Consider the following 15,889-nt stretch of genomic DNA (forward strand, 5'->3'; position numbering starts at 1 on the left):
AGTACCGGGGGCGGGGCACACCTGGAGGAGGTGCTGCTGCGTGGGTCCTTTAAGAGCATGGTGGGGACTGTGGGAAGGTTTCACAGAACTGAAGGCCCCACTGCTCTTGGCTGCGCAAACTCCTGGTTTTGTACAGAGCTCTGTTATGTCACCTTCTTCTGTCTCCTGCCCCCTTTGAGCACAAGCTCCCACGTGAGAGGATGGCTTTTCAAGGAGCCACATGGTCATGGCACAGCCAACAGCCTCCTTAGTCCACGACAGGTGGACAGAAAGTGTCTCAGCTGCGGACAGACAAGAGGAACAGTTGGACTGGTGCTGCTTTGACAGTGTTGTCTTCCTGGCCCCACTGTGAAGTTAGCAATTCAGATTTTATCTTATAGGATGCCATGCTCAGAGAAACCTTTCAGATTCACCTAAGAAAAGCGGTGTTGGGTGGGCCTTGGTGGTGATATACTGTGTCCCTTTAGGGACAGTTAACTCTCCCTTCCTGAGTCTCGAGTGTGGTCAACAGTGAGAAGCCCAGAGTCTGGCTGCAGGTCATTTTTGTACTGTTAATGCTTCCAGATATTTTTACCATGTTTAAGCTTACTCCTTAGAAGGAAAGTTATGACCAACCTAGATAGCATATTAAAAAGCAGAGACATTACATTGCCAACAAAGGTCCGTATAGTCAAGGCTATGGTTTTTCCAGTGGTCATGTGTGGATTTGAGAGTTGGACTATAAAGAAAGCTGAGCACCAAAGAATTGATGCTTTTGAACTGTGGTGTTGGAGAAGACTCTTGAGAGTCCCTTGGACTGCAAGGAGATCCAACCAGTCCATCCTAAAGGAGATCAGTCCTGGGTGTTCATTGGAAGGACTGACGCTGAAGCTGAAACTCCAATACTTTGGCCACTTCATGTGAAGAGTTGATTGATTGGAAAAGACCCTGATGCTGGGTGGGATTGGTGGCAGGAAAAGGGGATGGCAGAGGATGAGATGGCTGGATGGCATCACCGACTCTATGGACATGAGTTTGAGTAAACTCCGAGAGTTGGTGATGGACAGGGAAGCCTGGGGTGCTGCGATTCATGGGGTCGCAAAGAGTCGGACACGACTGAGTGACTGAACTGAACTGAACTGAAGGTTACATTTATGTCATCCGGGGCAGTGGCATCTTAATGAAAGGATTGGCTTCCTGCTGGTTACCAAAGGGTATTAATGCTTTAGGGAGGTTGAAGCTTGAAGGCAGAGAAACAAATGTGTCTCCTGGGGATGGGGAGGTTGGGAAGGAAATCCGAGTGTCCACTCAGTGCCAGGTGCTCGATCTTACCTCTTTCCACGTGCATCCTGTCTTCCTGTAGCCCCATTTTGTAGCACTTGAGAGTTGAGGAAAGTGACCCTTGCAGGGGCCGAATCCCCCCAACTTTGAAGAACTGGGGGTTAGGAGAGCCAGGACTCCAGTCTAGGCCGGCTTGCCGCCTAAGTACTTGTCCCTCTCTCCAGCCCTCCATCAGGCCCCTAGGGGATCCTAACTCTCTGCTTTTTTCTTTCTCTCACTAGGTTTGGCCGGTACAGGTGTGAGAAAGGGACCACTGCTGTCCTCACTGAAAAAGTCACGACCCTGGAAATTGAGGTGCTGGAAGAAACAGTCCAAACAATGGACACGTCCTGAATGGTGTCGGTGGATGGCTGGCTACTGCTCTGGCCGACTAGGGACAATGGAGGCTCCCCCTGTAAGACATTCAGCCGGTGTTTGCTGAATGAACCCAATAAAACATGAAAACAAAATGAAGTGGCTGAAGTTGGAGCTGTGGTTTCCCACCCTTTGCTAACTTACTTTCTCCTTTGTTCAGGGTAGTCCCAGGTTTCTTCTCTTTCTTTGCTGTTTAGGATGAGTGCAGCACCGCCTTTCACCCTAGCAGCCAAGTAGGAGAGAACCGCTGGTCAGTTCTCAGCCCCAAGAACAAGCGGGGAGCTGGGCAGCGCTGCTTTGCTCTAGGTGCGTGACCCTGGGTGAGCTCTGCTTTGCCCAGTTTCACAGACGTCCCAAGAACGCTTGGGACTTAACTATCTGTAATAATTAGGAAATGACTGTTTCTCCAGTACTCAGACCTGCTGAATGGTTGAAATTGTGTACCTCCAAAGGGTCCTCATACTAAGCAGAATTGTTCTCAAGGGGTCGAAAGTTGGTGGCATGCAGAAAGGAAGTTCATCTGTGTCCAAAGCTGATACTGCCAAAGGAGACAGACACAGTAGGGATTCTGAGAGCCATAAGGAGAATATTTGCAAAAAGTCTGCCTGGAATCAGAAAAACTTCCAGTGCTAAGTGCCAGACAGACAGAAGAGTCTGACTGTCCCCTAGGGCATGCTCATCCGGGGGACACGAGAAAGAGGCCCGGTGCCATGGTCTCCCAGAGTGAACCCACTCTTGGACAAGCCGCCCTGGTTAAACTGCCAGGACTGGGGTGGGGAGAACAATGCAATTATTTAGGATAGCAACTTGGCTGACGATTTATCAAAATTATCTGGGGAGTTTAAAAAAAATTCCCAGATTACTCAGTGTCTGGGGCCTGAGAAATTGTGTTTTTAAAAGCAGCTTTAGAGATTGTGCTGCAGTGTGAAGCTGTTTTAAAAGAACTCACGAATCATACTCATTCACAGAAGGAACCCCTCTTACCCATTTTATTTCAACCATGGAGGATGAGTACAAAGCAGAGGCTGCATCTGAAGAAAATCTCTCAAACGCGACAGTATTACAGTAGAACAGGGTTCACACGAGAAATCGGCACACTGGCCCGACCCAAATCCTCTGTCCCCAGGGAGGCCTGACCAGGACACCAGTGGAGCGGACGTATGTGCTCTCTGTCTGAGGGCTGAACTGTCACCAAGTCAGTGGGAGACAATGTAGACCATTTGAGGATTAACTTGAGTGTAAAAACAAAATTCAAACCACTTCCTTCAGAGCTTCAGTTTTCCTTAAGTTCACATTTATAAATTAATCTTCACAGTTAATCCTATTTGGGAGCAAGAAATAAGTGAACACACTTCTGGTTTTCTACAAATAATATAGTTGTACGTTAACTCTTGCATGGTCTGTGGATTTCAGCTTTGTGAAGGGGTGAGTAGCTACCATTTTTGGATCATCTGCCATGAGCTAGATAACTTACATATTTTATCTCAAATTCTGTCAGCAACCCTGAAGATAGATGTTCTTAAGTCCATCTGATAGATGAGGCAACAGTCTCAGGTTAAGAAGCTTGCCCAGGGTCATGCCAGGAAGGTGCAGAACCAGCGCAAAGCCTGTATGTTTTTATTTCCTATGCCTCCTTCTCAGGGATGAAAACACTTGACACTGGTCATTCAGTGAACTGCCAGCTTTCAAGCCGGTGACAAGGGCCTGGTGCTGGCAGGTGTTCAGAAGAGGCCTGAGCCGACTGCACAGAGAACACTCATGGCTTTCAAATACTGTTTGCCTCGATGTCAGATGCTGGGTTCACCTCATCGTCATTTATCAAGTTATAAACATAGAGAAAAATATTAGGAAAATCTCCACTCTACTTAAAAAAAGAAAAGTATTTCCACTTTCTTCCCTTACAACAGAGTAAATTAAGCACACAGCTTGATTGTTTGAAAAGATTCTAAGAGCTAAACTTGCCACTATCCATTTAAAAAGGCTCACTACAAATCAGAGAGTCTCCTGTATTCTCCTGTTACTATAAACCTTAACAGGTCACTGAAGGAATTATCCGAAAGATTCACATTACAGTCCAGATATAAGGGGTATGTCAGTGGCTCACTGAATCATCCACCCCTTGCGACCCAGCTGAGAGTGTTCACAACAGTTTAAAGAAAGGAGTTTCGAATGTGACCACCAGTAACACATGACCAGTGCCCCTCCCCCCAGCAGCCCTGTATTCAGCATCTGCTATGAAGCCCGGGCCCCTCTTTGGGGAACCTGCTGAACTCTCTAGTCTTAGTTGGTCCCAGCTACCAGGTGGCCACTTTGGAGAAGACTCAGGTAAGGCAGGTTAAGGTGTGGCTTCTGAGAAGGCACGCTGCATCCACGCTCAGGTGCTCGAAGTCCACACGTGCATCTGTTTGGCAATCTGGTGCACATAGCTGATGTCGGGTCTCTGGTTGGGGTCAGGGTGGATACACATGCTGACCAGTTCTCGTAACTGCAAAAGACAGATGATGCGTATTACTCCTAAGCAGCCTTGTTGAGGTTCTGCATTAACTCATTAACCCTCTCGGTACCTACATGATGAGCAAAGACACTCAAGACGGGTGAGTGGTGGGCGAGCAGGGCCAGTGTTTGGCCTGTCCGGTCCCAAGGACCAGGTCTTGGAGACCCTGAGAGTGCTGCCTCCAAAGAATTTTGAACTTACGCTGTCTCCACTCCTGGGTAAATCTGTGTACTGTGTGTGTGTGTGTCTGCTGTCAGTCATGCAGATGCCCAAAGCAGAGGACAAAACTCAAGGCAAGGGCTTATTGATCATAATAAATGCATTAACATGCAGCAGAGCTGCAGTCTGCCCACCCCCTGGCCTCTTTATTGTGCTCATGAAAGACGGAGCTTTTAATTATACAGACACTGAAGGCTGCTCCTGCCTCCGGGTGGGGGAGGGGTACCTTGAGCCTCTGATCACCTCCATTCTTCTGATAGCCAGAGTGCCAATTATTTTAATGGTAATTAAAGTAATGACCTTAGAAAGCCTACATCTTAACTTGCATCACTGGGCTCACTGCAGTTTTTTCTTTTTCATTTAAATACCTGCTGCTGGAAGGGCTGGCCAGACGCAGCAGGGAGAAGGGAGATCCTGACTAAGGGGGCTCACACGGACTCCGGGCCAGGCCCAGCGGATCTGGTGGTGGGCAGAGGGGTCATGTGGTGGTGCTGCAACTTCCTGCTTCACTCCTGAGCTGTTCCAGGCTGAGGGATCTGGGGTTCCTCCCGTGGGAGAGGCTCCAGCCTGTGTGCTGCCTTGCTGGGGATTTCACTGCTTTATAAACACTGGGAAGCTCCTGGCCAGATGCAGCCGAGTCTGCAAGACCAAACTCCATAACCTTACAGTGTTTGGGGGCTGTGGCTGGGCCCTGATGTGTGAAAGTGCCCAAGAAAACCACATTAAGGTAGTCTGTGAGTAGACCACACAGTTGGCAAGAAGTGCCTGCCTGAAAATTTCAAAAGAGAAACAGTGTCTTATTCCTAAAAGGAGATATAACTTCAAAAATGAGGTGTGCAGAAGAGCTCCAGTGCTGAGAATTAACACTTCCAGGAGCTGCACACAGCTGGTGAAAGCCAGGTGCTCTCGGGTGGAGGCACTCTGGATGGTGGAAGGACTGACTTGGGAGGGAAGAGGGCCAAAGGCTTTATGAGAATTCCTTCATTCCAGCTTCATAACCATGAGGCAGAGTTGACAGTTCCCATCGACAAACTGAGGCCCAGAAAAGTTGTCACTTGCTCCAGGTGGTATGACTCCAACCTTCTCAACAATGTCCAACAAAACTCCAAATTCAGGGCTTTCCTGGTGGCTCAGGGGGAAAGAATCCGCCTGGCAACACAGGGAGACACGGGTTTGATCCCTGATCTAGGAAGATCCCACATACTGCAGAGCAATTAAGCCCCTGCACCACAAGTACTGATCCTGTGCTCGAGAGCCGCAACTGCTGAGCCTACATGTCCTGCGTGCCCTAGAGCCCACGCTCTGCAACAAGAGAAGCCACTGCAAGGAGAAGTCCCCGCTCTGCAACAAGAGAAGCCACCGCTAGGAGAAGCCCCCGCTCTGCAACAAGAGAAGCCACGGCAATGAGAAGCCCACGCTCTGCAACAAGAGAAGCCACTGCAAGGGGAAGCCCCCGCTCTGCAACAAGAGAAGCCACCGCAATGAGAAGCCCCCGCTCTGCAACAAGAGAAGCCACCGCTAGGAGAAGCCCCCACTCTGCAACAAGAGAAGCCACTGCAAGGAGAAGCCCCCGCTCACCACAAGTAGAGAAATGCCCTCGCAGTAACCAAGACCCAGCACAGCTAAAATACCTACGGATAAATAAATTTAAAAATCCAAACAAAACAAGGGGAAGAAAAACCAATGCAACTATTAAGTTGGCCAACAACTCAACTAGTTTCTCCTTTCCTACCAACTTCCACCCCAGACTGTAAGTACTTCCTCCAAAGGTACACAGGAGAACTCTGCAAGCCAGTGAAGCAACAGCCACAAGAGAGAGTGCAGTGAGCAGCTCTAGGGATGTGCACTCCTGCCCTCACTCTGCCGCCGGAAGTCCACAGAGCCAGCAGGCATGGGAACAAAGGCTGCTGAAGAAGGGTGGCCGAGGCCCCTTCTGGTCAGCCGGCCTGGATGCAGGGTTAGCACACACTGGGACATCTGGTCGCTATAGCCTGGTGGGCAAGGACTGCTCCTTCCAGAACCTTCACAATGGTGAAGTGAGCAGCCCGGATGCTGCCTCGCCTTGGCTGGAGGACTGGCTATGGAAGAGGGCTACACCCTCAGGAAACACGATGGCATGGCAGCTAGGTGCAGGGTCATCTGGGTCAAACCCTGCATTCATCACAAGCAAGTTCCTTAACCCCTCTGAGTCATTTAACCTTCCTGGTAAAATGGCATTAGGGGCAGGGGGATTCAACAGTCATAAATGTGAGCTGTTGTTATTGTGAGGCGATGGCCTGCAGGCTGGGCCCAGGGAGATCAGACTCCCTGTCACACTCCCTAGTGCTGACCCTGAACACAACCCGTGGAGCGTTTCCTTTGAGCCAGGCTTTGCTGGCTACTCTGGCTGATGATGGTGGTAAACATCAGCCTGGTGCTGGACTGAACACATCCCCCTGCATTACCTCAATCCTCTGAGGGAGATTCCAGGATTACCCCTATTTTACAGATGAGGAAACAGACTTAGTTCAGTGACTCGCCCAAGAATAGTGAGGTGAGCATGTTACACTCTTTAGCACTCTGGGCTGGAAATCTGTCCTCTCCTCCTCACCTTTTATCCATGAAGGCAAAACATCAGCCCTGCTTTTAAGAAGAGGGACCTGAGGCAGAAGATGCTCTCTCACAGCTTTATCCATCACAGCCTGACTGCCAGACTTGTCAAGAGTCTGTATCCAGAGCCCCTGCCCTCAGTGTAGAATGTTGAAAATAAGACCACCAGAGGGTCTTGACGCAGGCCTGTGACAGCAAGGAGACTACTTGCTGTGGTTTCCCGTCACGGGAGCGAAGTGGCGGCCAATGGTAGCGTGGGGCCAGTGAGGCCCTGCCACCCCTTGTGTCTGCGCCCATCTCAGGGTCCCAGAGCAGAGAGCCTCACTCTAGCCCCGGGCTGGGAGCCAAAGGGTCAGAAGGGGGCCGACGGGGCAGCTCCCGCCAGTTCCTATCCAGTGGGTGGGCTGCAGCCCTGCTGTTGGGGGCCACACCAGGTCCCTGAGACCTGCCTCTTAATCTGCCCCCTACCCTGAGTCGCTCACTCCAGCAAGTGGAGAAGTCACTTCCTTCTGCACCCTGTTAAGTGAACCCAGGCTCAGCCCCTCCTGGAGCCTCGCTGGAGCTCACCAGGCCTAACCCTGGCGGCAGCAGACCCACCTTCTCAGAGTAATGTTCCCCGGGGAGAGGCGGGTAGTCACACTGCTCGATCTTCTGGCAGAGGGAGAAGAGATTCATTTTGTCTCCATAGAAGGGGCTCTGAAGAGCTGCCATCTGCAAGGAGAGGGGTGAGAGAGGTGAGAGAGGAGTTTTTAGCCCTGAGGTCCAGGGGAGAAGGGGCTGCTCCTGTGGAGGGTGGTGCTTCTGGGTCCTCGCTGCAGCGGCCGTCCAGCAAGGCTCCCCCACATCCTGAGGAAGCTGGGGTACAACAGCAAGAGGCAGTTTTAACACGATCCTTGTTACATAAGCAAGTTAAATGGGACAAAGGTTTCAGTGACAAAACTAAGGGCAACAAAGAAGGCGCGTCTGCATCCTGAGGGCCAGCCATGTGCAGGCGCCTGCCTGCCCACAGCTCTGATTTTGGTCCTAAGTACACAGGGCATGGGGAGACCGGCCCTGCTCAGGAGGAGCTGTGCTTGGGACTGGTGGGTTCCTCTTGTCACGTGGTCTTATATTTCTAAAGAGCAATTCTGACACTCATGTGAGGATGTGTATTTGAGAAATAAATTTAGGAAACTACTTACCTAAGGACTAAGGTGGAGAGGATGGGGAGGCATTTTTGACTTTCATTCTGGCCATGCTCCAGCCCGTCACAGAGCTGCTGTGGAAGCCCAGGGTTCAGGGCAGTGGCTGCTGCCGCCTGGAAGCTGCACGCCCAGACATCATCAGGATGGGGCGCAGGGCTGTTTGGCTGCCCATGAAGGCGGGGCCTGGGACCCTGGGCTTCACAGACGCTCTAGACAGAAGCTTCCTGAATCCCACCCAGCTCCATACTTACTTGCTGCGGGCCTGATCCCCGGTCTCCTCATCTGAGATGGACACAGCTCCCCCTGCAAGGCTGCGGTGAGCCTTGGCCAGCCCAGGAGGAGGGTCCCGACCCGAGCTGTCATCCTCCGGCTCCACTCTGGAAGCAGGCCCTCTCCTGGGGGCTGTGGAGGCCCTGGCGGGTTCTTGCCCCATTAAGGAACTAGCCGAGCTTCCCACCCCACCACTCAGCACCCTTGGGGGTGTCTTCAAAGGGGACACAGGAACCGAGGAGTGGCCGTGTTAGGCGGCCCAGTGAGGCCCCCACTGGCCCCATCTGCTGATGAAGCTGTAATGAGATTAAAGTGCCACCTGTCACTCCTGCCTCCAGTTGACGGCCCAACTCCTCTTGCTACTCAAGCGCCGTCGGCTACCTGTGCCCGCCTGGCCATTCAGCCCTGGTTCCCCTCAAGGAGCTGGTGCCAGGGCCGCTCTGTACACGCGCCTCAGCCAGGGCCTCCGGGACACCTGAGGAATCCTTGCTCCCCGTCAGGCCCCGGGGGGTGGCCCAGTGAACCCCGTCTCAGGGCACAACGTGGTAGGTGGCCCATCAGCTTTAGTTTCCTGGCCTGCCCCCGTGTTCTGTTCAGCCCTGTGAATAGGTCAGCTGACCCTGAGAGCACAGCCTGCCTCCTTCAGGGGGCATGGGAGTTTTCAGACCCCACACAGTGTCATTGGGCTTCCAAATGGCCTTTGGAGAGGCGATGTGGCCTGGAGACCTGGGGTTTCCTCTGACCCAGATCAGGAGTCTCCCCAGAGCAGCACCTGTGGGCCCAGGGCCTGCGCTGAGTGATTTCAGAGGGGTGCTGAGCCTTACTGCTCTCTTCCACCTGACCAGGGGCTTGGGCCTCTGAGGGCTGCGGACCACCTGGACTATGAAACCCCCGCCATGGGAGGGCTGCAGGGAGTGGCCGTGCACTTGGCAGAGCAGGAGGGGTGTGCAGAAACTGGGAACTGGCTTCACCAACCAGCGTGCAAAATGGCATCGCTTGGGTGATGTATTTCCAGTAATTAAAACGAGAACCTCAGGTGCAAAGGGTTAATTGGGCAGTTTCAAAGGGACATCTGTTGCCACGGCAGAGAGCAGCTGAGGCTCTAAGGCGGTCACTCAGAGTGATCTGGTGCCCTTCAAGTCAAGGCAGGTGGATTAAGACAGATTTTCCTGGAAAGTGTTTCTGTCCAAAGTAGAAAAGACGTTTAAATGCTGGCCCCACTAACACGGGCTCTGGTTTCTCATGTGTCTGACCTGGGAGAGGGACTGGGTGATCCTTTCAACCAGCCAGCCTGATCTGATTTGCACAGAAGGGCCCCAGAATGGTGAGGCCTGAGTCCCGTACATGCCGTCCCCTGCAGATGACCTTTCCATCCCTTCCAGCGCCTTCCCCAGTTAGAGAAACACTTTCTGAACAGGGTCAGCAGTGAGCTCTGCCAGAGGAGCCCTCTCAGCCTCCCCGGCTCACAGACACTTCTACATCCATACATGCAGATTCTAGTGGAAGCGGCGTCCCCCTGCCCCCCTCCCCAGGCCGCTCCCCCTCCAGCTGCTGGCCACGGGCCTTCCACCCGGATCAGAGCATCGCGCTGTGAAGGAACCTCTGGGGTTGCTGGAGACACTGGGATTAGAACGATTAGCCCGGATGTCGAGATCTCATACCAGCGACCACCCACCTCTGACTGGTCGAAGCAGAGGAGGATTGGCTGGCTGGGGCTGACACTGGTTGCCTCGTTAGAACTGCCAATGCCTCGGCTCTCAGCGCTGCTCCTGAGATGCAGAACTTTTCCTCCCTGGCATCATTGGGATGACACATGGCCAGAGAGATGGGCAAGTATGGGCGCTTGCCCCCGCCGGGAGGGCTCAGGGAAACTGGTGTGTGATTTGAGATGTCAGAAGGAGAAGTGGTCTCTGACTCAGAGGGGACAGCAACTGCCTTTGACTCCGGCCCTGTCAGGGCCTCAGACATCCATCTCATCACCAGTTTCTCCCAAGCTCGTCTGGGAGTGAAGGCTGACCCCAGGGGCTAGCTGCCAAGCAGTCTGCAGCCCTGCTTCCCCAAACCCTTCTCTGGGTCAAGCCAGAATAAAGCAGATTCCACACAAGGCACAGCTCCACCCTGGTCTTCCCTTGCTCCCTCTCCGGCCCACTTTCCTGCTGGTCTTAGCCTCGAGGCTGCTGTGAGAAGGCCCCCCACTGAGGACCCTGATTCCTTCAGCTCCACGCTCAGAGCTGAGCTCCCATGTAAATAAGTAAATTCTGCAGAGCCCAGGCAGCCTGCTGAGCGCCTCCACGGGCGTGCCAGGTAATGAAAACAAAGCACCAGGCCTTCCAACAGGCCAAGCTCAGGCATCCCTGCTGGGAGCTCCTGCAGGGGCCACTGCAGTTGCTGGGGGCGCCTCACAGCCAGTCCTTCCCCCTGAAAGGGGCTCTGAGCCGAGGCCCTGCATCTCTTTCTCCACTTTCTCCACCTCCCCTGCTGGCTGGGGAGAAGGCATGAGGCCCTGGCTCCACAAGGACCACCTCCCTGGCTCCTGTTCACAGAAGGGCGGGTATCTATGCCTGGGTACCACTGCCCATGTAGGCCACTTCCTTGCTGTGTGACCCTGGAAGGTCTCTCCCCTCCTCTCAGCCCGCTTCCTCCCTTACAGCAAAGCTGGGACTGGCCTGGTGTCATTCTTGGGATCCACTCCAATGTCCAGGGCAGTGTGGCTCCCAACTGCTGAGCTGTTTGGCCTGTTTGTCCCATGCTAACCTCTTCAGGACAGATCCCACTTGGCACCCACCAGAGGGGTGCAGGCCAGGTGTATTGTTTTGTGGCGGCTCCTCACTAGCCATGGGGCGACATCAGCATCTTAAGGTGACCTCAGGAGGTTTTCAGTGGACATCTGGATGCCCAGGTGGAAGGTGATGGTGGTGGGCTGAATAAAGGTCCCCAAAGATGTTCACATCCTAATCCCTGGAATTGGCAAATGTGTTGCCTGTATGGCAAAATAAATTTGGCAGATGTTATGAAATTAAGGATCCCAGATAGGGGGAGTGTCCTACGTGATCCAGGTCGGCCTACTACACGTAAACACAGTATCTTTATAAGGAGCAGAGAGAGACTGGAGTACAGAAGAGGTCCGTTGACTTAAGTGATACGATGAAGAGGTCACAAGCCAAGAAATGCAGGCGGCCTTTTCCTTTTCCTGCCTTGAGTCCAGGGAAATAGATTGTGGACTTCTGACTTCCAAAGGGGAAGACAATAATTTTATGTTGTATCAGGCCAACCAATAATCTGTCACGGGGACTCCTGATACTCCCAGTCCACACTGGGGCTCGGAGGGAAGGGCAAGCCTGTCTCCATCGCGCGCAGGTTTCCTCTGGCTCTGTGCTGCCGCCTGCCACCCTGGCCCAGGGGTGCTCCACTGGGTCCGCTCAGAAGCCTTGGAAGTGATCTGTGAGTGTGTATGGGGGGACAATGGGGGTGGGAGAGCCTGTCGCAGCTCTACAGGCTGGCGCCCTCGGGGCGCCCCACAGGCTGTGCATTGGGGGCTCCAGCTGTGTCTAGGGGAGCTGTTCCTTCCAACTGCCACGGCCCTGGGCTCAGGTGCTTCTCCCTCCCCGTCTGCTGGGAAAACATCCAGTTCTGTTTTCCCACAGGGCTTGGGGGTGGCAGTCTGGGGAAGAGCCCCCACTGCCCTCTGCCCTCAGAGGGGCCACCACGCCAACCACACCAGTCCCCCTTTGTCGGAGACCAGGGGCTGTTGGGTTTAGGTCAGCTGTCCCCTTGCACGCAGGACTCGTCTGATTTCATTGACTTCCCATGCCCGGCTGCGAGTCACACAGCCCCACACAGTGCCAGCAAATCAATACTAAAACAAACCAGCCCTTCCAGGCTGGGGAGGCGCTACGGATGCTGCCTCTTTACACGTGTGTTCACGCACCCAAGGCATGGCCTCGAGGACAGCGTCTGCCTCTAGGGAGCGGGCACCGGTGCAGACGGCTTGGCACCAGCTCGGAAGCCCTGAGGACAGAAGTAGGGCCGTTATATCCCGGCCACCTGCGTGCCTGTTTGTTTACATCTGGAGACTCGCGTGGTTCAGAGGCAGGAAGGGGTTTACAGAAATCCCGAACGCAGCACAGAGAAGTAAAGAACCACCTGGACTAGGTGAATATCCATGAGGGCAGGAGGACAAAGCCACATCTCCGTGGGGACGCGTGACAATTGGACTCTGGCTCCCTGCTGGCCAAAGTGCAAAGGGAAATGTGGCCAGCTGCTCACGTGCACTGGCTCAGGGGCTCAGAGGCAGCAAGGGGGGCAGTGAGAGCGCTTCCTTGACCTGTCCCCTGACCACCCAGGGCCTTCCGAGCCAGGTGCCGTCCACACCTCACGAGCCAGGTGTGAGCCTGGGCCCTCATGGGCGAAGACTGAGGTCAGGGCCCTGCGTCTCTCTCACCCAATCACCACCACAGCTCCCCACGTGGGGAGCAGTCCAGCTCAGCCCTCTTCATCCCTGGGGCGGTGCCAGAAGCCCTGACACCCTGATACACTGCAGTTCCTGGGGGGCACCACCTCGATGGGCTACTCCTGTTTGGTGCTTATAAAAAAATTCCACCTACAACAGATGCCCCTTTGAGGCCCAGGAAACACGGTCTGCTCCCCACCTCTGATTGCCAGGGCCTGGCTCACCCACAGACCGTCAGGAGGACTCAGTGGGACACCCACACGGCACACCTCCAGGGGAAGGGGACTCAGGCACAAACACCACCAGGGCCACATTTCCACTTGGCCTCATCTTCAACCACAAGGCCGCTCTTTAAAATGAAATGTTGGCTATTAACAGCAGGCCACTGGCTTAAAAAGAAAGACGCTGTGAAGTTTAAACCTTGTAAAGGGATCAGCGTTGGGATCTCATAGCCTTAATCTGTAATGCAGCGAGCAGCTATCTCAGCGCCAGGAGACTCCAATGGCATAGCCACCCCCATCCTGGTGCTTCAGCAGTGGGCCGCTGACTCCTGAAGTCTATATCCACGGGCCACGAGGTCAATTCTCAGGGCCAGCACTCCCGAGGAAACAAAGAAGTCTCTGCAACTCCAAAACACTCCTGGTGGCCCCTTGACACTACCCCAACACGTCACTGCCCCAGGAGACACTTCAGCTTATCAGTTCTAAGCCAGATTTCAGGGATGCTCAAATCCACCCCAAGGAAAGAAGAAAAATAATCAAGGTTCCAACTCTAAACCCAAAGCATGTTTGGTGTCTCTCAGCCCTGGAGGGTCTTCAAAGCCCTTCAAAGCCTGAAATAAAATGAAATGTTATTTCATTTACCTGGCCTGTGACAACGCAGGATGCTACTATTGCCATTTTACAGACAGGAGACCTGCCCAGCAGAGGGTGGGCCACAGCAGCAGGAGGGTGTGGCTGCCAACTTGGAGACACTGGAGTACCCCACCTCCCCCAGCAGCTGCAAAATTCATGCTGTCTCATGTCTGAGCCTAACAAGACTCAGAAACATTCCTGTCCGTCCATCCAGTTTGGACACCAGATCTGGAAAGGGCCATCTGGTGGCTCCATCTCACAGCTCAGGAGAGAGGGTGGTGGTCTCCAGTGTGACCCACAGTCTGAACCTATAAGATCATGGCCACCCCTTGGTGGGGAGCATTTCAGAGGCGTGGGCCCGCACTGACAGGGGCCCTGTGTGGGGTCCGGCCTACGGGTAAAGGAAAGACACTGAACAGAATTACCCTGGTTACCAGGGAAACCGGGCAACCAGATCCCCCTGCCTGTGCTCCTTCCATCAACAAGCAGACACTGGACACTCTGTCTGGTTCCAGTCTGTCTCCCTTCCCAGATCTGAGCAGCCCAGGGGCGAGATGGCACCCAGCCTGCCGCTGGCCATCCCTCTAACCCCTTCCTGTCCAACAGTGCTAATCAGGCTGATGCTGGGCAGAGCGGACTGGTGAAGGACCAGACCCAGATGGTACCAATGCCACAGGCAGACGTGCATCCCAGATTTCCACCGAGCTGGTGAGGTGAGCCCTGCCCCAGCTGGGTGCCCACCACGCTTACCCCTCCAAATGCCGCTGGGCCGCGGGCCATACACTCACCTCATACAGCAAACAGCCCAGGGACCAGATGTCAGACTTGAAGTTGTAGCCGTTCTCGTGGATCCTCTCCGGTGACATGTAGTATGGCGTTCCCACTGAAACACAGCAAAGGGACAGGTAGGTGCTCATGCTCTGAGCAGGGGGGAGGGGGGAGGGGCGAGGCCTGACCTCAGCCTCACTGGGATCCTGGGCAGCCCCCTCGCCCTCTCTTCCTGCCCCTTCCTCTGACAAGTGAGAGGGCTGGGTCAGACTGAAGGGTCCCATGCTCGTAGGGCCCTAAAAGTTCCTGGAAACAGGGACCCACCCAGACCTGAGAATCCATTTTGGGGTTGGGTGGTGGAGGACTGGTGTTCCTTCTAATTACCCAGGGTAGGGGGATACAGAGGCCAGGCTCTGGGAAGCAACTGAACAAGTATCCTCTAAAAGTGACTGCTTAAATCCCAGAAGAGTTCAGATAAGGTTCTCAGCAGTGAAAACCACCACGGTGACTGCTGATCAACCATGGCATGTGAGCCCATTTTATAGCTGGAGAAACTGAGGCTCAGAAAAATGGCAGGAAAGAGGTTCAAACCCAGATCTTCAGGCTCCAGAAACTGAACTCTTAGCCACGACCCTTGACTACTAGCACCAATCAACATGTCCTGCCTGAGATATCTTAACCAGAACAGAAAAGATACTAACCATGAAAGAAAAGACTGATTAACTGGATTTCATTAAAATTAGGAACTTCAGTTCATGAAAGAGCACTGAGAGTTAAAAGGCAAGCCACAGACAGGAAGAAAATTGTCCCAACAATGATCTAATAGACAGAATATATTTTTAAACTTCTATAAATCAACACATAAAAGACAAACATCCACCCTCCCTCAAATTAGCAAAATATTTGAAGGGTCATTTCCAGAGAAGGCTATCCAAGTCACCAATAAGCACGTGAAATGAAGCTATATTTCTCATTACTGAGTAGGGCAATGCAAATTAAAAGTACAATGAGGTACTACCTACCACCTACCCACCTGAATGGTTTAAGCTAAAAGACTGAGATAACTAAGGTGGTGGTGTGCAGAGCAACTGGAACCCTCATGTATTGCTGACGGGGCCATAAAATGACACAACCACCCTGGGAAACCATTTGGCAGTGTCTACTGTCCTACAGTTGCACACTGCCGACGTTAAAATCCAGCAAGTCTGCTCCTAGGTATATGCCTGAGAGAAGAGTACTCTGTCCATCAAGAGACATGATCAACAATCTGCAGAATGGCTTTATTTGTAATAGCCCCAAACTGGAAACAAGTGGTAATCACCAGTAGAAAGGATAGATTGATAATGTGGTCTATTCACACACGGGAACACTAAACAGCAATGAACAA

At 53.2% G+C, this 15,889-nt stretch overlaps 2 protein-coding genes across 3 annotated transcripts in view; one reads left to right on the plus strand and one right to left on the minus strand.

Moving 5' to 3' along the window:
• Positions 1-1,773, plus strand: part of PSMB7 (proteasome 20S subunit beta 7) — a 56,298-nt gene extending 54,525 nt beyond the window's left edge. The window contains exon 8 of the mRNA XM_061154686.1: positions 1,542-1,773. Coding sequence (XP_061010669.1) covers positions 1,542-1,653 — 112 coding nt within the window. The 3' untranslated portion in view covers positions 1,654-1,773. The remainder of the gene's footprint in view (positions 1-1,541) is intronic.
• An 862-nt stretch (positions 1,774-2,635) lies between these two features.
• Positions 2,636-15,889, minus strand: part of NEK6 (NIMA related kinase 6) — an 85,211-nt gene continuing 71,957 nt past the window's right edge. For both annotated transcript variants that reach the window (XM_061154688.1, XM_061154687.1), the window contains exons 8-10: positions 14,523-14,617; positions 7,574-7,687; positions 2,636-4,159 (exon numbers count right to left, since the gene is read on the minus strand). In XM_061154688.1, coding sequence (XP_061010671.1) covers positions 4,049-4,159; positions 7,574-7,687; positions 14,523-14,617 — 320 coding nt within the window. In that variant the 3' untranslated portion in view covers positions 2,636-4,048. The remainder of the gene's footprint in view (positions 4,160-7,573; positions 7,688-14,522; positions 14,618-15,889) is intronic.

The sequence above is a fragment of the Dama dama genome, chromosome 11 (assembly GCF_033118175.1).
Source record: "Dama dama isolate Ldn47 chromosome 11, ASM3311817v1, whole genome shotgun sequence".
Taxonomy (NCBI): domain Eukaryota; kingdom Metazoa; phylum Chordata; class Mammalia; order Artiodactyla; family Cervidae; genus Dama; species Dama dama.